Below are 24482 nucleotides of genomic sequence, written 5' to 3'. Positions count from 1 at the left end.
CTACCATAATTCTGCCATTTATTCAGAGAACCTAAAAGGTGTGAAGCACTTCACTGTCATCAGCATATTGTTAAAGGCACAATTGTAAAAGGTACAAAATACACTGGTAGTTTGTGCAAACACCTCAAACAACCTCTACAACAGAGAATGAGGGGACCAGGGGAGGGAGAGGAAGTCAGAAATTAATTAAAATAATAAAATTAAAAAAGACAAAATCTTAGCAGCATGTTAAAAAAACATCTCAAAAAACCACAGAAAGGTTTAGAACACAGTGTGGTCACTATCAACATACGAATCATGGGAAATAAACACAGCATTCAGAGTTTCTATATTTTTCCTTACAAAATGCTAAGGATGAGTGGAATATGGAAAATAACTACATGCAAAATGGAACCATCTAATGATTCAAATTTAACACCACCAGGATTTAGGTATACAGACCAATATAGACTGAGAACTAGTAATCAAAATGATTTTGGCTTTTTTATCTAAAGGCAGCATGTGATGGTAATATTTGAATTCAAATGCCACTAGCTTCTGTTACTTATGTGAATTCACCACCTATCACAATTTTTTATAAATACTTTTTAAACATATGGCACTACATCAAAAAGTCATTGAATCCCTCTGCTTGGACCATCTCTGAGATGTGCATATCTGACACCTAAAGTTAACACTGCACATTAAGAATCCTGAATCAATTTCTTGCTTCCACTGCTCTTACGACAGTGAACGTGACTTGAACATTTTATTTTTTCTCATTAATCAGTATGAGGAATAATAACATTCTTTGCTCACTGAGAACACATTCACATTTGTGAAACACATCCTTTCATCTGCTGAACTTTCATTTTCTGACATAGCCATGTGATTTGAGAGAGAAAACACAGCCTTACCTATGAAATATGCTAGCAAGATGGCAAGCAGGACTGCAGCAGCAATTGCAGATAAAGCAGCACATTTCCAGCTACAGTACTTGGAGGGTTTTTTCAGCTTGAATGCATTCCTGGAGAATGTATTTCTAGGTAACAGTCTGGGAGGTGGAGTATAAACCGTTCCTGAGGTCAATGGGTAACCAGGGGAAGAGCTACTGAACAGCGGAGTAGTTCCAGAAGATGTCTTAAACAAGAAATGCCTGAAAAACATAAAATGGAACAGAGTTGAAAATGGCAAGTCCTGTAGTTAAGACAGAACATCTCCTACTCCTATACCATTCCAACTGCCACAACCTGCTAAATTCAACCAAAAAGAAAAAGGATTTTGTAGGAAGAAATAGGGAAATGAAAATTCTCCCTTTTTTTTGCTACCAGATCCTAACAACTGGCACTAAAATGCAGTGTCAGGATGTCTTTCTAAATCTTTTCTGTAATTAGATGCAACTTGACCACATACTAGCTAAAACACCAGCATGACCCATGAAGTGTCTGGGAGTTCCCTGTGGAATCCACTCAAGAAATGTTCTAAGAAAACCACTCTGAGTCTCATTTACACTCTTGGCAAAAAGCTCCCAGCAAAACCACTAAGAACATACTGAGCAAAACCCATAGTCCTGTAGGAAAAGGTCTTGCCAGAATTAGAATTAACAATGATTTTGTGGTTTAACAGTACACAGGTTTGGTTTGAACAGCTAAGACAATTACCAACAGCACATGACTCAGCAGATAAAACCAGGATTTCAGCTGCCCATCCATTTGTTAGGAAGAAAATAAGGGACAGAATACACTCTAATGAATCTCAGGAAATGCTGTCAACACATTCCAGACAGAGCAAATGGAGAAAGCAAACTGGAAGACTGGTTTCTTTACTTCTCACAGTCAGGAAGAAATGACTACAAACATGTTCCCAGTAAACAATAAAAAGAGAAGCACAGGACAAAGGCTGTGCTCTTACAGAAAGTCACTTGGTTCAAGACAGAGAGCTCTGAAGACTTGCTCCATACCCTCTCCCTTCACAGCTCTGACAAACAAGTGCTTCTTGGAATCAAACAGAACCAAGACACTCAGTAATCTCCAAAATCAAAATCACAGCCTAAAATAACCCAGGTCTTCCTTCCAATGTAAAATATGTTTAACATTTTTATTCAGATACAATCCAGTATGTCACTCTCAAACCACCTGTTAGAGCTTTAAAATCCATGTCACTCACTGACAACGAGAATTTGGAGGCTGAGTTGTGTTTCCCAAGTATTTCCAGCCCAGCATCATGAATGTGCCTACTGTCAAGCATAGATTTTTGTATATCTACAGAATACCAGAAGTGATTTTGAAGGCATTTTTTAAACATTTATTTTGAAATAAAGCCCAGAGCATAAGAGATTGTACAGAACTCGCATACAGGTAAAAGACAGTAAAAGGAAAGCTGTCTGGGCTCCCCAGATTTCTGATTAAACATTTCCATTTGAAGACAGCCTCTGAAAATCTGTTGGGGTTTTTTTTTAATGAATCAATCATAAACTCTATTAATCAATATGAAAAAACACTTTGACATTGCCTTTGTTATTGATTTTTAAACACCAAGTGGCCTTGTACATCCCTCTCAACAGTGACCAAAATCTACTTCATTGTAGAAAATAGATGAAGGCAGTGACAATATCCACTGTCATAACCTTTCCTTTGTGCTTTGGAAACCTCAGATGCACAAAAAAACTCAGATTAATTCTAACCAGTTATTTAATAGAAACACTGGGTTTTGTTTTTTTTAACAAATAAAGCCACTCTTCTTTTTTCTTTATCAGTGAGGAACTGATAGAGGTTAGAGTTAGAGGTTAGAATTGCTTTGTTTCTGAATATCATAGGTGATCTATGAGAAAAAGCAATAAAGGCAAATGCTTAGAGACTTTCTCTTCAAATTACAAGCCTCTTAAATTATGAAAAACATCTTTCAGCTAAAAGAAATCAAGAAATAATGAAAGTCTCTGGTCTTAAATGATCAATTTTAAATATTCCTTTATTTTGTAACAGTTCAATTAAAGTAACTGATGGGAAAAGGATGTGATGGGGCTAGCTGTGTCACACGGGATCTATTGACCCTTCTGCTCCATCTGTCTGGGTAGAACCTGATTAATCTGTCAGCAGAAGCAGGTTTAGTCCTTTCCAGTTGCTCTCCAGTGCTGGGAGCACAGGACCATTTCCATGATTGGATCCAGGGATTGAAATGACACAGAGCATGAGGAACAAGGGAAAGCCAAAGGAAGACAGACCTTTGAGACAAAGGCAGGCAGGAAAATCCTCTCTCATCCAGAGCAATTCTGCATCTGCCTCAGACCAGAACCCCTTCTCCTTCTGAATCCTCATGGCAGGAATGACCCTCTTAGCTTTGGACAGAAGGGTCTATAACAGGCAGTTCTTACCCTTTCCCTGCCCAAAAGCAGATCTTTCAGAACCAAACTGGAAATTACAGTCCTTGGAACTGTCTTTATCTGAAATGCCTTTAAACCCAGGAATTTTATGTCCTCTTTAGCTGAGAAGGCAGCTACAGCACCAACAGAAATTTTAATATAAAGCATTGTTAAAGTAAACTCAGATATATAATGAAACTCTGCTCCCATTAAAACTGAATTAATGAATATCTAGATATGCTTTAATAGAACATGTCAATCATATCCTGTTGCATGTGAGAAGACAAAAAAAAGTAGAACAAAAAAGCGGCTCCACTGTGATCCACTTTGAGATACATAAAGTACATAAAGAAAACCAAAACATTTATCCATGCAAACAGGATCTCTATGATATTGTTAAAACTAATCAGAACTTGGTAGGAGCAAAAAAAGCCGACTGAAAAGGATACATGAGAAGATGTCATTCTCAAAGCCAAAAGAGAAAGAGAGAATGTCATTGGATAAAGCCTGAATTTTGTCACATTTTGTGCTACCCAAGCATTTTCAAAAGCTGAAAGTTCATTGTCTCAATATGAGGACCCCTGACAAAGTGGCAGCTATCAGAAGACATCACACCACCTGAAAGTACACAAGTTCTGCCTTCAAAAGTCAAAAAAGACATCTAACTAAAGATGTGTTAAATATCCCCCAAGACGCTTTGGAAAATTGACACTACATTCCAAAGCTGGGGGCCAGATTAGCAGATACACCTTAAATCACAGCAAAGCCCACCAGAAAAATCTGGAACATAATGGACAAAACACTTGGACCCCCAGAGTTTTAAATCTAGAGTCAGCTACTAATGGAAATAAATTGACTTGTCTCAACTCTATCCCTAAACCCAATGATCTATAGCCATATTTTTATGTGAGATTTGACATGCTCTGGTACAACCAATTGTCTGTGGGCTGAAGCTGCACAGAGAGAACATGAGCATTTATCAACATTAATTACAGCCTCACAGTGGTAAGGCTGGGAGCACTGTACAATGCCTGCTTATGAAAAGAAATGATCTGATTTGTAGCAGTTCACTTAATTTCAAATACACTCCATATAAGAATTAAAAAATTGTATTCTCTGTTTTACCTGTTCACCTATCAAACATGATTAAGAAAAACACATTTTCTACCTCTCAATTAAGCATCAGCAATTTGAATTAGACTAGGACTAATTTCCTATTTTGAAAACATGGGAAAAAATTTGCTAAGTCTCAGCCCAGTCTCCCTAATTTCTGTGGATCAATAAGACAATTCCATACAGAAAAATTCACAAAATATGGTTGCCAGCCTAGGATGATTCTGTAATTTCAGTCTCTTTGAAAAGCTGTGGAAGGAACAGAAGTTAACCCTGGCTCTTCTCTCCCACTCCCAGGCTCTGGATTCTGGATTCTCCCACTCTGTTTTCAGCACTGCTGCTCTGTGGGGTCACACCCAGCACCTCAGCGCTGCCACCACCCCAAAGGTGACATCTGTGAAAGATGAGCTTGAGAGGGGACATTTGACCACTGTTCTGTGCACTAATGGCAAATGGAAAAAGCTATATTTTGCTTTCTTCATTAATTCAGAGCTCTTCCTAGCATGTGCTTTCCCACAGGTCAAAAGGACCTCTTGTGTTCAGGGAATAGTGGTCTGACTGAGACTGTATTAACTTCCATATTCTTTGAGAGAACAATCAGCTTTTCCCCCCCTCCTTTCTGGACAGATTGTCATGGCAGCACACTGCAAGAATGAGTGGAGAAAAAAAAAATAGGCTTTGCAATGAAAAACTGTAATAGAAAGGAAGAAAAAGACATTTTCTAACATAAATTGCTTCTTTCCCTCCTCATACTGTCCTAAACTTATTCTGTATGAAAAAAAAAAAGGCATACAGAGAACTGTAATGCTTAAATTGTCTTTTTTATATTTTATAGGGTTTTTACTAGTAATTAATAAATAGAAAAGCTACATGCCAAGAGACTAGTAACAGCTCAATTTAGTTGTTCTAAGACCTAAAAATATCTTCAAGCTCTGGTAAAATCGCATCTGTCTATAATTTTATTGGACATTTATTCTTAGCAGAAAACAATGGAATATAGAACATAATATGCTGGCTTTCATTGTGATAAAAAAAAAAAACCTGCTGCAGTTTTCAAAGTCTTCCAAAAAAGTAGCCATGAGTCATTTTATGTCAGTGGAAGCCTCAAAGTGGCTGCCAAATTCAGACAGTGAGTGAAGTTTTATGGAAGATTTCTAACTTCCAAACAAAAAGAAACCAAGTCTGAAGAAATCATGAGCTGTTCTTATGCCTGTTATGAAAGAATGAACTCTGAGTGGTAGACTTGTGCAAGCTTTGGTTACCTGTGTCTCAGTCTTTCCCCAAATGAGATTTAATTGTACATTCCCTGAGGTTCCTGCAGAAAACATGGGACCACCAGCTATGTTCCCACAGCTGAGGGCTCCCTGATGTGGTAAAACTGCAGGGTAAAAGGTAAAAAAACCTGCAAGGTAAAACTTTCTACCCTTTAGAGTGCCTAGAACTCTAAAGCCAGCAATAAAGCTTAGCAAGTGTTATCTATAGGTGTTTAAATTGTCTCAATCATGTCAAATCCACAGACTAAACTCAGTAAGGCAGATTTTTCAGCGGGAAGCTATTTCAAATCCAGATGTATACAAACCCACTGGCCATTTTACACCCCTGTGTGTTGTGTTCCCCCACACCCACATGCCTGTGGAAACAGAGGGCAGTCCCCATGAGACCATTTCAGTGATTTTCAGCCTGCTGCAGATACTGATGCAGGAACTAGGGACACCCTGTCAGGCATGGGGACAGTAATTCAGGATGAACACATCAGTATCAATGCCACACTTGTACCCACTGTCACCTCCTGATCCTTGCAGCAGCCCCCAGCACCCAGAGCAGCTCCAAGTCCAGCTCCTCAGCTCTTGAAAGCTGATGATCCCTTGAAGGCTGGGTTCTTCACATCCCCAGGCAAAGTGTTCTAAAGCCTGTGGAGTGTAAAGCAGTGTCACGGAGGCTGCTGCGAGCACCGGGCTGCCTTGTCACCGCACTGCCACCCTCCAACAAAGACACAGCTGGACATGTGAAGCACAGTAATTGAACACTGCCTGACAGCCGGCCAGGGGGGTGTACAGAAAGGCAGGTGCCAACCTTTGGGCACCTTGATCTGTCATTTTATTAAATAAAACCAAGCAGGCATTGCTCACAAAGCCACAAAGGCAAAACACCTGCACTGCGTGACAGCGGCAGTGACGGCTCTGTGCTGGGCACCTCTCCACAGGATACCTGCTCTTCATCTGCAAGACTCAGATCCTCTTGGATACACTTTTATAACCTTCTCTCTCCCTAATCCACTGTAAGCTGACCCCTGGAGTGTCCTCTGGGGCTCTCCCCACGTGCTTCCAGCTCTGGTTTGTCCCCATAGCACTGCCCTGTCTCAGGCTGCTCAGAGGCTGCTGAGCTGTGACACTGCAGAGCTGCCAGAGAGGCTGGAGAAAGGTAAGGTGGAAAATATAGAGAGGGGAAGGACTGCTGAAATGGGGATCATGAGCAGCTTGAGAGTTTGAGATGGAGAACAACTTGGAAAGGCATAAAATCTAGAAGGGGAAGATGCAGATGGCAGCTCAGCAGCTCCAGGGATCTCCAGGGGACACCCATCACCTTCCTGACTGGTGGCTCTGCGGCCAAAAAGATTCCAGGTACTCTGCAAGAGGTGTGAGCCCAATCACTCAGCCTGTCTGCTTGAATCCTAGTTTGTTTTTGTGGGAGTTAGCCAGACAATAGCCAGCTTTGCCCTTTAAATTTATGAATCTCCTTCTTGCCACTAGTGTTTATTTTCCAGGAATGCAGAAATCAAACTGCTGGTTAATGTCTAAGAAAGTAAAGAGTAACAGGCACAGCTACAGACACAAACACAAAAAAAATCGGGGTCTTTGCACTTGCACTTACATGAAAGTGTAGCAGGATCAATCAGCAGATCCAGGAACATTTAGGCAGCTCTGAACTGACTCAACTACAGGAACTTTCTCAAGCAGAAAACCTTGTGTCTTTTTTTGCCACAGGGTTCTGAGCAGTTGTTGCATAGTGCCAAGTGATGAAGTGCAATAATGCCTCCATTTGTTATTCCAGTGGTGAGGATTATGATAACAGTGTTTTTGCATTTCAATGGGTGCATGCAGTTTTAACTTTCTACATCAATTAATGAACGTAATTTCAAAACACTTCTATTTTAAAAGGCATACATGTAAGCTCTCCACTATCTCTTAATTCAACTACTCAGTTAACAAGAAGAAAGGAAAAAGTACTAACAGTGCTATTTCAAGTCTATAAGTCATAGAACAGAATAATAAAACTCAGAACTCGGAGAAAATTTTCAGTCTACACGTAAACATACGTAGAGGAACCAAAATCACATAATTCTAGACTTTTTTTAATAAACACCCTAAACGTGCCTGTCTCCTCCTCTGTCACTCACACTGCCTGTTCACTCTGCACAACCCAGAAGTTAAAAATGCAAATGAACAAGATCATGAAAACATGCAATTATCTGCAATCAGTAAAAACTTCTTTGAGCTTATGTGTACGTGAGTGGGAGTACATCTAGATCGATTTTCTGAATCATCATTATGTATCCTGCTTTTGTAGTGTTTCTCTTCACCCTTTTCTCTCTCCTATTCAAGCCTATATTTGTTATGAAAATGATACTCCAGTAGCCTGCTAAAAATGACCTTTCTACAGTGCTTTTGGAATTCCTCCAAGTACACGGCCCAAATATATTTAAAGTCCTTGGGGATGCTTTTGATTGTGCTTTCCTTGACTCTTCAAAATGCTTTTGATTTTTAGACGGGTCCAGAATCTAACTATGCAGATTCCAATTATTTAGAAAGTCCCCACAGCCTTTCTGCAACCTTCACATGCAGGAGCAAAAAGAATGAAGGAGTCAGTTCTTGCCCCAGCCTTCAGACTCAGGAATAACCTGCTCTAGCACATGTACCTGTAGCTGCAAGTAAATGGTAAGAGAAAGCCACAAAAGACAAAGCAAAATTAGAGTGAGGACTCATTTCACTGTTCCAAGTAGCTGTTTGCTATGCCCAATATATCCTAGGAATTTGCATTAACAAAAGGAAAGGAAATTTTGTTTCACTGCTCTGTTCCAGAACGTTTTGCATCATGTACAAAGATATCAAAATATTGAGACATCATTGAAAATAGGCAGACAATTGTAGAGAGCAGCTGTAGCTTGGAACTTCAACAAGTTCAGAAACTTCAAGTTTGCATATTTAGTTCAGGAGTTCTGCAGCTGATCTTGACACCAGAGCATGATGCAAAATGTGAACATGGTGATAACAATATTTCAGATATTTAATTTCTTTCTTAAAAAAATAATAATATTGCTTTCCCCCACTGTTAAATCCCTCTCCTCGTGTGCCCTATTCTTGGCTTTTTTGCCTGGACTGTGCACAGGCTCAGTGGACTGTGTTCATCCCTGCACTGAAATGAACTGGAGCACTGGGTGCAGATGTTTCCCAGCTGTGAAACCCCAGGATTTTGAGTTCAAGCACTGCATGGTGCACGCTGGGATACAGCTCACGTTGCTGCTCCATCCTTTCATCTCTCACTGCTGTCCTCAGGCTCACCCAGAGTGACTGTGCTGCAATCACACTGGCAAAGTAACAAATACAGCTTGAACCCCAGGAAAAGGCAAATATTTTGAAGAGTTCTTTCAAGCTCCATAGGAATTCTCTTCAGGTTAAATTTTCAGATTTCTCAATCTTTAAACTGCACTTTGCTCAAATGACCTGAGATTTGGACATTGGACCATTGGTCTTGTACTACAGGTCACAAGATCTAAAGAAATGTATTTCATAATCACCAGAAAGGTGGCCATCATCCTTTCTCCTGAAACACAGAAGAAACCTGATTATGTTACAGACTTCCTTAAAGCCTAGCATCACATCCTTGTGAGCAAGCACAAAGAAATTATAGACATAGATTATTAGACAAAATTATCTTTGCAACTGAAAGGTTTGGACTGGAAATAATTCAAATTATGAGACTAATTATGAGAACTGAAGAATAAGAGTAATTTCTATTTAATTCTAGCCCTTTTTTCCTCCTGAATTAAGTATTATTAGTTATAATGGTAACAATTAATTTTACATCAATAAAAAGTACTGAAAGTGGCATTAGTAAATCAGGCAATCTTAGTGAAACATCCATCCATGGAAGCTGCTCTGTTCTCCTCCCTCACCAGTCATCCCAGTGCCAGTGTGGGGTTCTCATCCCAGAGGATTCCTGCTGTGTGAGGAGCCATGGGAACCTCCCCTGCAAAGCCATTCCTTTCTCCCTGTGCCCTCAAAGCATTCCCAGCTTTAAAGCAGAGCTGCCTCTCCGGCTGTCAGGAAGGAGAGAGACCCACCCTGGGATGTTCAAAGGCAGTATTTTCATCACACATCCCCTTGGAAAGCAATGATTAAAGCAGCAATAAAGGAGCACCTCTCAACTGGAGAAGGTAGAAATCGGAACTTTGTTAGGAGGAGGAGGAGATGCTTTGAAAGAGACTGCAAGAGGACAATAAAAGTTAAAGAGCATTAAACAGCAGCTCTGAGCCTAAAGGTAAAGCAGCTAAATACTGCAGAAATGAACCATAAAAATAGCACCATAAAAATGCTACAGCCATGCATTACTGTGTCCTTACTTAGAGATATTTCAACCCTTCCATTACAGGCCCTTATTTCAAAGAAAACAGAACAATTCTGTAGCTCTGTAGCTCCCAGCCTGGGAGGCTGCTGCAGCCATAAAGCAGCAGCACACCAGGGAAGGCACAGCCCCTGTTTGCTCGCCTTGAAGCAGGAACAAGCACACTAAAATCAAGCACACATCACTGGAAGTGTTCCAGGTCAGGCCAATCAGGGCTTTGAGCAACCTGATCTAGTGAAGGTGTCCCTGACCATGATGACCCTTAAGCTCTTTCCAACTCAAACCATTCTATGACTCAAAATAAATACAATTGGAACTCTACACAGGCATGTTGCAAACTCATAACTCCACCAGAAGCAATGAGCTGCTGCAATACAAATAAACACAATTACGTAACAAATACAGCACCACAAAGGATACACAAAGATTTGGATAAAGTTGCTTGAAAAGGCCAAATGAAAATATGTACAAACAGTAAAAGCTTCCTTTACATCACAAAGAAAATAAAACAAATGTGATTAACAACCCCCAATCAATATTGAAACAAGAGATAGAGAAAGGATATATTTGGAAAATGCAATGTCTCCAAACAGTCTGAATTTAGCCCAAACTGCCTAAGACAGCAAAGGAACAAAGGGAAGGTTAAAATATTCTAACCAGAAAAAAAAAAAAAAAAGCAACATGCAGACGTGTATTGTATTATTCAATGATTTCAGAACTTGGTACTGTTAGATAAAGAGACATCTGGAATCTAAATTGTGATCTGAGTTTTGTAGTGCTAACACAAAGCATTCCCTTCAGACAGCTCAGGTGCCACTTTTTGTTTCATAATCAGTAACGTGACCCCTTGCACATCATTTTTGTTGAGAGCAGAATCTACTGAAGGTAACTGAAAGAAGAAAACAAAGAGTTATGAAACCCTGTCTTGATAAAGCAGGTGCTGTCAGTGCTGGCTTTGCCTCCTGAGCACTCCTCTAATGAGATTAATAAACATCTAAGAAGATAAAAAAAATTAAGAGTAGTGCACTGTGAAGAGGCAGCGTGAGAGGGGTCAATGTTTTGCAACAAGCTCAGGCTTTAACATAAAGGCTGAAGTAAAAAGTTACCAAAAAGATGGGTTTTTTTGGTGTTTTTTTTTTTTTTTTTTTTTTTTTTTTGTGGCTATTGGTATGAATGTAGATGAAACACCGGTTTTAAAGTGAAAGAACTACAGGCTAATTCTGAAAGTCTCAATGATTTCACAAGCATCAATTTCAGTCATCTTCTGAGTTAATATTCTTGTGATGAAACTTGTCATCAAGTCCTGTCAGGTGTGTAATTTCAGAAAAGAACTAAAATCGATCCTGAAGCAGCTTTGGAACAGTCGTGGAACACAGCAATTCTGCCAGGACATTTTCTAATAGCTTAATGCTTGCCTGTGACAGACCTGTCTTCCAAAAAACTCCAATTAATTGTCGGGCATCCTGCAACCTCCAAAAATAACAGTATTCACAAAGTAACCTTTTGTCATTAACATGTACATACACACTCCCAGAGGTTGCAGGATAAGAAAAAAGAGAAGAACCAAAGTCAGTAGTGGCATTCACAGTCACCTCTGGCTGGGAAAAGGTACAAAACCAGACAGTAAAACACCCAGCCAGACAAATGCCCACTGCTGTGGCTCAGGGATGCCAGTATCATGGCAAAGAATCCTTTTGTGAGTATCCCAAGGAATTCCCTCCAGGTTAAAGTGATTGGCAAATTGAGACAATCTTGAGCCTTCAGAAGTGACACATTTCAGGTATTGTACCCAATTCCATAAAGGAAAAGGCAGACCAGGCACACCAGAATTAAAGGTAGGTACTGATCCTGAGCAATGAACCACACAGCAGAATCAGTCTGGGCTGAACAGGACCAACACTTCCATCTCATAATTCTTAGCAATAAATAACAAATTCAAGATGTCCAAATTAAGTAATTAAGTTCTATAAAATAGCTGGGTTTATTTTTTTGTTTTGTTTTGTTTTTGTGTTTTTTTTTTTTTTTTTTTTTTTTTTTTTTTTGTTGTTGTTGTTGTTTTGGGGTTCTTTTTGCAAAGTTAGCTCCAAACCTTCAGTAAGCAAGAATTCATTTTGTTTTCTTTTTTGGCCATCTCGGCTTTGTAAACCTAAATTTGCTTTCCAGTTCTTCATGGCACCCATGTTCTCATTTTAGCACAGCAGGACAAAGTGAGGGCAGCTCCTTGTGCACATCCCAGCCCAGCACAGACTCCCTGCCCTCTCCAGGCTCATTTTCTCCCCATGGAGCTGTAACCCACCACTGATTAACCACAGCCTCGGTGGTGTCAGCCCCAGCCCAGCCACAGCAGCTCCTGCCAGAGCTCCAAACCAGACCTGCAGTCTTTAATCAAATATTGGAGGGGCTGGGCTGAGGCTGCATGGGTGTGTAACAACCCCAAACGTGGCTCCTCGGAGTGTAACCCAGCAAAGCTGCATTAAAGTCCTTGGGAGGCTGCAAACCAAACCAAACATCCCAGGAGCTGTGGTAAGCAAGCTCTGAAACCCTGGCACGAGGCAGCGCTCCCAGCAGCCCAGCTCCTCCACCTGCTCGCTGTGTTTATCACTCTCTGGGCAAGCAACACCACCCTGCTATTCCAAGCTCTTTATTCAGCACCGCAATGGCTAATTTTAAATTCTGAGAGATCAGCTCTGCCAACTCTGCTATTTAAAGTGCAAGTTAAATATGTTTGACATTCCATACCCCAAATGACAACAAACCAGAATATTTAGACCAGCAGCATGTCAGCCATTTATTTATTTATTTATTTCTCTGTCAGGCCTAAGTGCTGCACCTTTTCATTTATATGCTGCTGTTTGCCCCACAGGCATCAAGCTGTTAACATGTACAGAAGAGATTAAAATGAACTTGCATGCTGGATGAGGTATAAATTAAAATTATAGTACTGTCAGTCATGAATCTCGGATTGTTTCTCAAAGTCTCCCAAAATGCATAATGTCAAGTGAGCCCTTGTTTGTTGCTTCAGGAAAGGCAAAATGTATAATTTTTCAGCAGCACAGTCAATATGAATTCTAAGTAAGTCGTCCTTGAGCCTGTGATATAAATATGCTGTACTAATCGCATGAGTTGTGTATGCAAGGAAGGTTCAAGTGAAAACAGGCTTTAAAATGGGATGTGAGCAGCGTTATTCACTGTGTACCTTCCGTGCAAAGCAGATTTGGGCTGCTGGGTGTTCTGATGCCACTCAACCCACGTGCTGTGTCAGAAGAACCACCCCGACACAAAGGATGCCAAAGCCCATCTCCCAACAGAGCGAGGGTTATCTCTGTGCACTCGGGGGGAGCATCAGCGGCATCCCCCAGGCTGTCCATCCACGCCACCCACCTGGTCTCCAGGGGGACGTTGCTGTTGAGCACCCAGCTGTCCTGGAGCTGCACGGACTCGGGGGTGGTGGCCAGGTCGTTGGGCGCCGGAGCGGGCGCGTGGATCTGGTTCCGGCGATTGGTGAGCGAGTTCCTGTTGAGGGAGTTGGCAGAGGAATGATGATGGGACAGGGAATGGTTGTGAGGAGGAGGGAGAGGTGGCCTCAGCGTTGACTGGCTGTGATGATTTGAAGGGCCTAAAACAGAAAAGAGAAACAAATCACAAATGTGTGTGGTGACACTGCTCTCCTCGGCATTTTCAAGGGGCCACTGCCTGGGAAAAGAGACTGTGCCTCTTGGACCTGTGGGCATCAAAGCGTGGGCAAATCAGATCAGTGATAGTTTGAGATCAGCAACACAAAACAGTGCTTCCAGCCTGCACAGCTGGCATGTTGACAAAGACTGTATTTAAATTTTAAAATATTTCTTTCTGGACTCTCCCTGGAGAAAGTCTCCTCAGTGGAGCAGCCAGGACAGCACCTAGCTTGACCATTCCCTACATCTACCAAGAGGAAATTTACCTGCCCTGTTTCTATCAGGGACTTTGAGCAGATGAATTGTAATGGATTAAAAATAGCTTCTGAGAATATGGTCTTTAGGCCCCTATAAAACTTAATCAGAGAAATCAATCTTCTTTCATTCACTGTATTTTACCAATCAGCTTCAAATGAACAGGATTTGTGCCAGCACAAGAAGATTAAACTCCAAATATGAAAAGAGAGCAACAAGGCAGTGATGGTATCTTTCATGTTATTCCATGTGATTGGGATTTGGCCTGTATTTTTCTATTTAGCAATGCCACAAACACAGAGCAAGATCTGGAAATTATGCAATTCCTTCAATCTCTTTCATTGAAAAATGACAGATGATATTTTTTAGTGATAAAGAAGGATATAAACTTTTCTCATTCTTTGAGTACTGACATGTTTGCATTGGTAATGAAAAATATTTTTTCTAATCGTTAAGGCAAATGGATTAAAATGATGACACAAGAAAAGAAAATCTGATAAGCAGGTGTCATTCTAGCATTGTCACTTTTCTAAAAATATATGTAGACTGGTAAATAAGTTCATGTGCAATTCCACACATTGCAATAATTTATGTCTAATAAAAACAGCAAAAGAGAATAAAGAAAACAAACACTATTATGAACTGTGTGCTTTAGACATTGTATCAAGTTGTTTTCTAGTGAACATTAATCAGTAATACTAGGGAAATGATAATTCTAATGATGCGTGTTTGTTTTTAGAAATGGAAGCAAATTCTGTACTTAATGAATCAAATAATAAAAAGAAAACATCACAGAACATCATTTGCAGCAAGACTGATCTTTGTCATATGAAACAAAGAAGTCTGGAAAAGCTGCTGAACTGAGTAATTACTGTAAATTAATTAAGGCCAATATTTATAAAAAAACCCAAATAAACAAAAAAATCCAAGACACAAAATAACACCCCAAACCCAAACCCCAGAGCAGCAGGAGGATATTGCAGTGGCACGGAACCCTGAGCTGCAGCAGGGTCAGGGACATGGCTCGTGGTGTCCTGCCAGGGCTGGGTTAAGGGACAGCCCTGAGGATCTCAGAGGGTTTTTCCAGCCTGACTCTGGTTCTGTGCAGCAGCCCAGGGGCAGCTCTGTCCTGGCACTGCTCTGCAGACTGCCTGCCCCAGGGAGAGCAACACAAGCAGGGAACAGAGGGACAACAGCGGGTTTGGAGAGAGCCTGCTCATTTCCTTCAGTTTCTGAGGGCTTGGGGAAGCACAGGCTGGTGAGGAACACACCCAGGTTTACTGGGACTTACACAAGGCAAGTACAGCTTGTGCTCTGACAAGAAACTTTAAGAAATGAATTATAATAAATTCTGCATCCTCCACACGTTGACTGAAATCTACACAGCGGTTTCTTTATCTTTTTTCAATGTCTGTTGCCCGAACGTGCATCCTGTGGGAATTTCAACTGCTTTAAATACAAAGTCACCTTTCATGAACACATCCTAAATTTTAAGGCCATTGTATGTGCAGCTCTCCTCACTATCCTTGGCTATGTCTTATCTAAGCATAAAAGAGACTGTTTAGCCAATAAAGTTTGATGTTTAAAAGCCCCATTTGGACCTCCAAGAACATCAAATCTCTAATCTATACCAGGTCCTGTGCCATTCCACAACAGCATGCAGAGCAAGACACAGCAGGAAGAAAATGTGTTTGGACAATATCCACATGCACAGAAGCTTAAGTGGAATTACTCTCCTAGTCTGTGTTCTGACTTTAAACAAAGCATGCTTGGATTTCAATAAGTGAATATTTATGAGTGATAAAATACAAATATGTGCCCTTGTGTTAATAGTTACTTCAAAAGATTCATGTGCTTCATGTTTTCTCAATTTAATTTAGATGCAGCTTTTCCTTCTCAAGGATAAGTATGAAAAAGTCATACCTACATAAACAAAACAGTTTTGCTCTGAGAGCCACAGTAGCACCAGTTAAATAAAGACTCTGAATCCTGTCACCACAATATCATGGAGGCTGCTCTCAAAAGTGAACCAAGTGCACCTCAACAACAGTGAACAGCATTTCTGTAAAATTAAGGAATCAAGGGCTGAAATCAAATTACCACAAATTATTTAATCTGCCTCCAAATTCAGTTCCCACACAGAAGGTGTAAGATACTTTGCAAAATGAGCTGTGCAGAGGTAACTGAACACACACTGCAGTGCAAAAACTCTGAAATCTGGTGCAAGACAAATGGAGCATTTAATGTAGAAAAATAAACAAACACCAATATTAACATCATATAAATATTATATAGCTTCTATTAAAATGTATAAAAGCTTATATATATATAAAGTACTAACTAGGGAGCGTGCACACCCTTGTGTATATATGAGAGAGATAAAAGCTTAATATGCTGCTTCTTCATAAACCTGTTCAAATGAATCAAAAGCAGGAGCCGAGCACTATTGAACTTGCCAGGGATATAAAATTGGATTCATATCTGAACATCTGAGCACTTCTTTACGAGCATCTTTGTCTAGATTAAAACTTCACCAGCAGTACCTGCAAATGTGGAGCTCTGAAGTTGAGAGGAGTAAATCACTTGTACCCTAAGAAAGGATCCCAAGGGATTGGCCTGGTGGATCCTACGGCACAAGACGCTCTGGCCCCCTGGAAATTGCCTTTGGTTTGGAATCTTAAACACAATGACTGTCTTGATGGAGTACATCTGGCTTTTTACATCAGAAAATGGATTTTATTTTTGATATAGAAGTAGCCAGTGTTGGTCTGGGGGAGAATACTAAGGAAATGATGCCTTTTCTCAATTATTAGCTGAATTAGTCATTTTACCAGGATACACTATACCAGCTCAAACATTTAGGATTTAAGGAAAAGTCTTTTAAAACCATAGTGAAAATCAGAGACCTGGAAATCTGAAATACTGGTACCCTCCACACTTTGGATTTTTAAGTTTTTTTTTAAATTTCTCATTTAAATTCACAAACAGACAACATATCAAATTCCAATCAATTTTAGTACACATTGATTGTGCTGAGAATTTTCAAATAATCATGGCCTGGTGTCCACATAATCAACATGTGATTCTTCAAGAGATCTTACTGCAGTCAAGAATATCAGCAGCACTCGTTTCAAATTAGAAGCTGAGTTAGGGTAAATTGTGTTGTAATTAAGTAATCTGAGAATACAAAGTCTGATGTGTGTAGCTTTGAAGCAATCATAAGCTATCCAATTGACTTACTTGGGTTTAATCAGAACCAAAATACTAAAAAGTAAAAAAAAAAATAAATATTTTGCTCAGTTCATTCTTTTATCTGGTGAAACATTTAAACAAAGCAGGCTAGCCCAGAGCACATCTCTCAGGAGCTGTGCATGGTAACAGTGCTGCTGTGGCACAGCCTGGGGTCTGAGAGAGCCCCTGGATCTCCCAGAGCTACATCAGTGATGGCCCAGTGCTCCTGAGCTCCCAAACATCACTGCTCCGCTTCTTACAACTCAAACCTTCACTAAAATACAACAGAAAATTCAGATCTGCTCTAACATGGTCAAATGGTTTTTGATAGCTATTCCCAGGCTTTGGGACACTCAACTCATGCACTAAATCCAAGCAACACAATGATCTGAGGAGAACAAGCTGATGTCCCATCTCAGAGATGAAATGCAAAGCAGAAAAGGCAGCAACCCTAATCTAAGCAAAACAATTGCTTCCCTGCATCCCAGTTCTTTGTCAATACTACTTCAAGTAAGTAATAGAGATTGTATCTTAGTCGTGCTGAATTATCCTCCGTGGCATTATTAAATGCTAAAGAGACATTTACACCTCCTCATCGTTCCTTTTCACAAAAGAACTAAAAGAAGAAACCCAAACATGTATTATTTTTCTGAAATGAACAATGACACAACTATTTCCTTATGCTTTAAACAATGTAAATACTGAACAAATAAATCCCCAAAACTGAAGCTGATGAATTGAAAGCAAATAATAATTAAAAAGCCCACAGACAATCCTTGTCAGCCAGCATTAGAAACCTCATCTGCAGCACTCCTGGTTCTATATTCAAATCCCTCTGCCACACTGTTTTCTCAAGGAAACCACATCATCTGCCATCACAATGAGTAACGGGTGTTTCACAGAACCACAGGGCCACCTTCCAAGCTGAATTCATCTTCCAAGGCAGCTCACATTACTCTGAGTCAGGGAGAACAGAAAGCACTGAGCGCCCAGGGATGTGCCAGTGTCACAGGAGCTGCTGTCTCCAGCCCCAGCCTGGCAGGGTGGGACCAGGGCTCCTGCCCAGCAAGACAGACTGGGCTTTATGCTCTCTCTGCTTCAGCTCTCCTGTTTGTTTGCTTAATTCTCTACATTATTTTGTGCAAGGCCGTGGCTAAATGGCATCTCAATGTTCTGAAAATGCTTTCAACACAAGCTGCAAAGAAGAAAGTTATCTCACTCCTAACCATGGATACCATTACCTCTCTCTTGTTTTAAACCCAAGACATTTGCCAGGTGTTTCTTCTTTTGTCTGCCTGGTTTTTTTTTACACTCTTTGAGGCAAGAATAGGTTGAATGACTGGCTGTCATCCCAGACTGTACATTTCAAACTGGAAATTCAGTAAATGTGTGATATGAAACAGTAAGTCACTTATCAGTGTCTGCCAGTGCATTGCAGCCATGTCCCCAGCACGACATTACAGCAGAAAATTAAATGTTGCTCTGACAAAAAAATAAAACCAAACAAAAAACCCCAAACCAAATTAAACCAAGCAAACCAAAATAAAAATACCCCACTGCTTGCCCACAATATCCAGTCATACAAGCAAAGGCAAACCTGGACCCCTCACAGGAGTCAAACCTAAGGGGTTACAGTCACATAACCACTTCTCTCAAGTGAGAGTCTCCTGCAAAAAGGTTAAAACTCACTGCCCTACAAAACAGGATTATCTGAGACACCATGTACTAATTATATTTGTTGAAATACATCACTTAAATATTCATTATTGCACTGCATGAGGTACACGGGCTGCATGAAATAATGTCTGGTCAGTGGCAAATCACTTCAATAATAATGCTTTATGCAGACTCAGTGTCCTGTGGTACTTCTATATGTATATGTGTGTATGTTACACATACATGAAGAGGTAGGCACACTGTTTCAAATTTTGCTTATTGTAAAAATGGGTGACAGAGAAACTGGAGTTTTCTTCTTTCTAACTGAAAAATAATCATCTCACATCCTTTTTAATCAATCTTTTAATTTAGTTTCCCAATACTGATATAAATATAAAACATATTTCAGAGAGTTTAAGGATGTATTTATCTTCAGCTCAGGTGCATGAGCACTATCCATGCTATTGTTTGAAGAAGATACTGATGTAAGAAGAACTAAAAAGAAAAAATTCTATTTCTAAGCAATGAAGTTTGTTATTACTGTCATCATTACCATAGAACATTTTAGTGCAAAAATGTAAATGTTGTTCTCTAGACTTGGCTCTGCAGAATGGGAAAGAGCTGGACCCTGTCTAAAGGATCACACAAATTCTTGCCTGAGCTCACACAATTGGAAGCACTGGGAATCACACCAAAGTGAAAATGAAGACACAGATTTTTCTGAACAACAGGCAGAAATTTCTGAACAGAACTATTTAGGCCAGCAGTGGAACCTGATGACATTTTCCTGATAGGATTATGGCCTGAAAAATTCTTCTTCTCCGGCTGGTCTACGGGGGACCCTGAAAATTGTCATGGTGACATAAGAATAACTGTGCCATAATTTCCAATGCATTGTGAGTCTTGAGTCAGGTGCAATAGGAAATCATCCCTGAAGCTGTTACAGAAGCACTCAGGATCTTGCATCACCCAGTCAGCTGGAACACATTTAGTTTCCAAGGGGCAAAAGAAATGCCAGTCATGGGTGGTTTAATGCAATGCACTACCTTGATTATTTCAAAAGCATCACAGAAAGAATTACACGTTGTCCAAAACACTCCTTTTGTTAAACCCAACCTCCTAAACAATGTATACCAGAGAGAGTATCTCAAAATAAATCTCTAAAGTAATTATGTAAGAAAGAAGATCTAATAGGAAACTGAAGTTTTTAATCAGTCAGCCTCCCAGGTGCTGCAGATCTTTAAGAGAAGGAATGGTCAGATCATTAGAATCAGCAGAGTAATGATTTGGAATCAGCAGAGTAATGATTTGGAATCAGCAGAGTAATGATTTGGAATCTTTCTGTTTAAGGAGTCTGTAAGGTCAAGTTGCACCACTGAGAAGTTTGGCAGCTGAGGTACAAATGAAACTAAATATATTGAACAAGGCTTTCAGCATCACGTAATTTCTCTGTTTCTGAGGCAGTGTTATCATCTCTTCCCAACAGCACTAACTTTTTCCAACATCTGAATTTTTTTCTTATTCCATCTTATACTACTGCCTTAGGACAACCCATCACAATGCACAGTGCACACCAATCTAGATTTTTTTTTTCAGTTCAACAGCAGGGTCAACAAAAATATAATGTTTTTCTTGTCTAAAAAGAAAAAAAAAAAGCTCTATCTTAGTAAAATGTTCTTCAATGGGTTTTCTGGGTTTGACCATTTTTTTTCCCAAAAATACTTACAATATAATCCTTTTGGCCCTCAAAAAGCATGAAAATACTAATTAAAACCAAACGGTTTTACTTTGAGTCTGAACTAACTGATAATCAAATGATGGAAATAAACACTGATTTATAAGCATCATTAACATGAAGGCTCACTGACATATACCAGCAAACACAAGGTTCCTGGAGGAGCTACCTGGGAGAATTAAATTTCATAGCTCCTGGGAAGCCAGTTATTTACTACCTGGACCATCTGTTTCCCAACATGTACCACAGGTAAAAATAATTTTTGTGGAATATATGTGGAAAAAAGTAAGAGGAATGTTGCATAATTCTTGAGTAAAGAAAAGCAAATATAATGCAATGTACATGTTGCACTGGATCAGGCTTTTCAATGGGTTATTTCTCTTTTTAAAAGCAGGCAAGATACAAGGAAGTACAAGACAGAAACAAGGATTTGTCTGCCTCCAGGGTACTGCAAGCTGCAATACTACATGACTGGCATTTCTTTCACAGGCAGTGAGATTTCATTTGAATTCTTTATTGGTTGTTATTAGACTAAGAAAGGAAAGTCAAAAAGCATTCAGATAAGAAGTCCTGTTTAAGTTTCCTGACTTTTCAAGGTACCAGAGACCTTACCTTCAACTACTTCAAGTAAAAGATTGTTACTCAGGTGAAACCATGGGTTAATGAAGCAAATACAGATTATCATAAAGCACTGTATGAAAGCCCTCACAGTTTATCACTCAGCACATGAGCCAACATTAACCCAGCAAATCTTAAACAATCCTTTAAATAAAGTTTTTTGTGTGTGTGAAGGGGAAAAAAAAAAAAAATACAACAAACAACTAAAACCCAACTGCAACCCCCCAGTCACACATGGTAAAACAGAAAAATGAACACGAGATGATTTCAGCTGTGAGAATGATGGGTCTCTCTCCCTGGGAACATCTCGAGGTACAATTCCTGATGTTCCTGTCTGCAGGGGCTGATCCCAGGTGCCAGAGGCTCAGCACCAGCCCCAGGGGCAGCTCTTGGGCACTGCCCAGGGATGAAGGGCTCAGTGCAGGGCACAGCAGCTGCAGCCCAGCCTGGGGAAGGTCAGGGCTGCTCTGGGAGCTGCTGGAACAGCCTCACAACAGCTCCATCCCAAACAGCCCTGCCTGCAGCCGCCTCCCTGTATGCTTGGAGACGGAAAATTAACTGAGCAGCAGTGGTGTGATGAGGCACCCTTGTGCTGGCCAGCAATTCTCTCGGTAGCACTGCAGCAAATACCTCTACTACTGCATTTACCACGGAAAAATCTCCTGCAAGCTAGAAACTCACTCTGCAGCACAGCAGAAATGAAACAGCCTACTGAAAACTTTGTCTAGGTGGAAAAGATCACGTGTTGTCTTCTCTAAATAGCATTATTAACATCTTCCATAGACGTAATCCTTACCAAGGCATCAAACCTCCATGCAATTCTCTATTACGTGAGCTTGAGGAGACTCTCAGAACAAGGCTATGGATCTTTTCTTTTCCATTGGTTTTTAAAAATAAAAATACACCTGTTTAATCAGACTCAGTGAAGCAGGGAGCACCATCACTGCTCCTCTCCTGGGGCAGTGCTGCTGGCCTGCCCTCCATCCTCTGCCCAGCCTGTCTCCCACAGCCCCATCCCACTGCAGCCGTGCCCTGGCTGCCACCTCAAATCTGCCCTGCTCCAGCATGGGGGAGGCAATCGAATTCCCAGCCTGAAGAGGCTGTGTAATCATCCTGGCAGATACCAACCACTGGAGTGCTCCCACATTACCAGAACAAACAGAAAGCAGGGAACTGAAATGCCTTTCAGCAGTGCTGCTTGTTCCCAGTGTCAAGGGGAGAGGGAGCAGCACAGCCCTACTCATCACCTGCACTGAATACATTTCTGAAAGCACAGCCTCACCCCAGCCACTCACACCAGCACCAGCTTTACAGGCATGCTTTACCTCAAGGCCATGGTTTTATTTTTCTGAGTCCAGCAAAGCAAAGTAAAAGCCACTCAAATAAAAAGCCACAGAAATATGGTATTAATTGAGAAAGGGGAGAACAGGTTCCATCCTACTTAAGGTATAAAAAAGAACTATAGCAATTTCATTATGTACTGTTTCTTCCTTCAAAATGCTGCTGCCACAGAACTGCAGTGTTTAAGTGGTGTTTAATACTGTGAAAAGAAAGTGAAAAAACCAACACCTCTCAAATGCCATGCTGTATTGATAATCATGACAGTGGCAATACTACAGACAAATTAAAAAATACGAAAAGAGGATGACTACAATATTTTATTCAACTAAATACATAGGACACTAGAGAGTAGTTAAATATCAAGATTGGAATTCAGATAAAACTTCTTTCACTCTGCAAAAATTGCTATCAGTTTTTTAAAATGATGTGAAACATACAAAACCTGTGCCTGAAATCTCTGCTTTACCCTAAGTGTGGATGGTTGGAGTCCCTTGGACAGAAAAGGTTCAGGGTAGGGAAAGCCATAATATGATAGATGAATTTCAGCAAACCCACAGACCAAGGAAGAAAAGTTTTTGACACTGAAGTTGGCTTGTGAAATCATGGCAGAGGAGAAAAGATGAGCATTCTGCAATCTGTCAGACAATTTGACTTCTTTGAGACATGGGGCAAGGGAAGAGGCAGGAAAAAAGACACAACACAAATGTGTCCTAAGGGCTCTTACAGAAGCTTCTTCCACAGAGAAAAGGGAGCTTTTGACAATTGTGTGTGATACATGAACAGGCCATGTGCAGACCAGCAAGGAATTATCAGCAGGTGAGAGCAGAAGCTCATTGGCACCCTGGTCTGTGCTCTGTAATGTTTGGACAGCGTGGGGCAGTAAATTTGGGTCAGATTTAGTCTGACTCACCTGGATCAAGGATCTCACCCTCCAGGGGCCCATTGTTGTTTCCACCTCTCATGAGCCCACTAGAACGAGTCCATTTGCATTAATTTGTCAACACTTCTAATACAGCAGCTATTAAACTGCAATTCTATATTTGAAAAATCCAGTAAGATTATTTTAATTTTATATCAAAACTAGGATACAGAATGACAGCACACAATCTTCCTGGTTTTAAATTAATATGCAAGAAAATCTGTGTTAAGTCTTCCACAGAGACACTTAGTACATCAAGGCTTTTCTTCATGGACCTTCTATGAACCACATTTTCAGAGGAACATTCAGGAACAGATGTGTTGTCAAGCTGAAGAAATTCCAAAGCAAAGGAAACGTGTTTCCCCTAAACATGTGCAGTGTTTAAAGTGAAAGTTATTTTTGTTATATTGTTACCAGTAAATTACAGGTATTTGTAGTTTTAGGTAGTAGGATACCTACTAAGTGTCTGTACATATAATGGAATGAAGGAAAATCAAATTACTCTAAAAAATAAAGTTATCTGATTAAATTATTGCTGTTGGGTAGCTGTGACTCCCCACAGCAATAACAGTTACCTTACAAATAATAATAATAAAATAAACTAAGATATTCATCCATTTTTAGTAATTTTCTTATGTCTGTTATGTGTGAAAGATTTTAATTTACACTCATTTATCAACTCAGACAATTTCACTAATGGGGGAATTTATTCTGGTGACAAAAAATCAGACTACACTTTCAGAAGGTTATCAGAAGGTAGGTACATGCACATGGCACCTGGATCAGGAATAATCACTTTTTAACACAATTCATAAAATCTGGGTTTTCTTATGCATAGTTCTAAAGGAATATGATGTCCACATAGAAAAGATTTTATTTCAAATGAATGAATCTGAAAGAAATATTCACAAACATGGGAAGGCAGAGGAGACATTAAACTGGACAGTTACACACAGTAGAGAAAGGGACCTTAAACCAAAT

At 40.1% G+C, this 24482-nt stretch overlaps 1 protein-coding gene across 1 annotated transcript in view; it reads right to left on the bottom strand.

The window, feature by feature from the left end:
- Positions 1–24482, bottom strand: part of TENM2 (teneurin transmembrane protein 2) — a 334711-nt gene that overhangs the window by 159691 nt on the left and 150538 nt on the right. Inside the window, exons 4-5 of the mRNA XM_058848837.1 lie at positions 13454–13688; positions 897–1135 (exon numbers count right to left, since the gene is read on the bottom strand). Of these exons, the coding sequence (XP_058704820.1) occupies positions 897–1135; positions 13454–13688 (474 nt within the window). The remainder of the gene's footprint in view (positions 1–896; positions 1136–13453; positions 13689–24482) is intronic.

This window comes from Poecile atricapillus, chromosome 13 (genome assembly GCF_030490865.1).
Source record: "Poecile atricapillus isolate bPoeAtr1 chromosome 13, bPoeAtr1.hap1, whole genome shotgun sequence".
Taxonomy (NCBI): domain Eukaryota; kingdom Metazoa; phylum Chordata; class Aves; order Passeriformes; family Paridae; genus Poecile; species Poecile atricapillus.
This window is presented reverse-complemented; position numbering and strand designations above follow the sequence as displayed.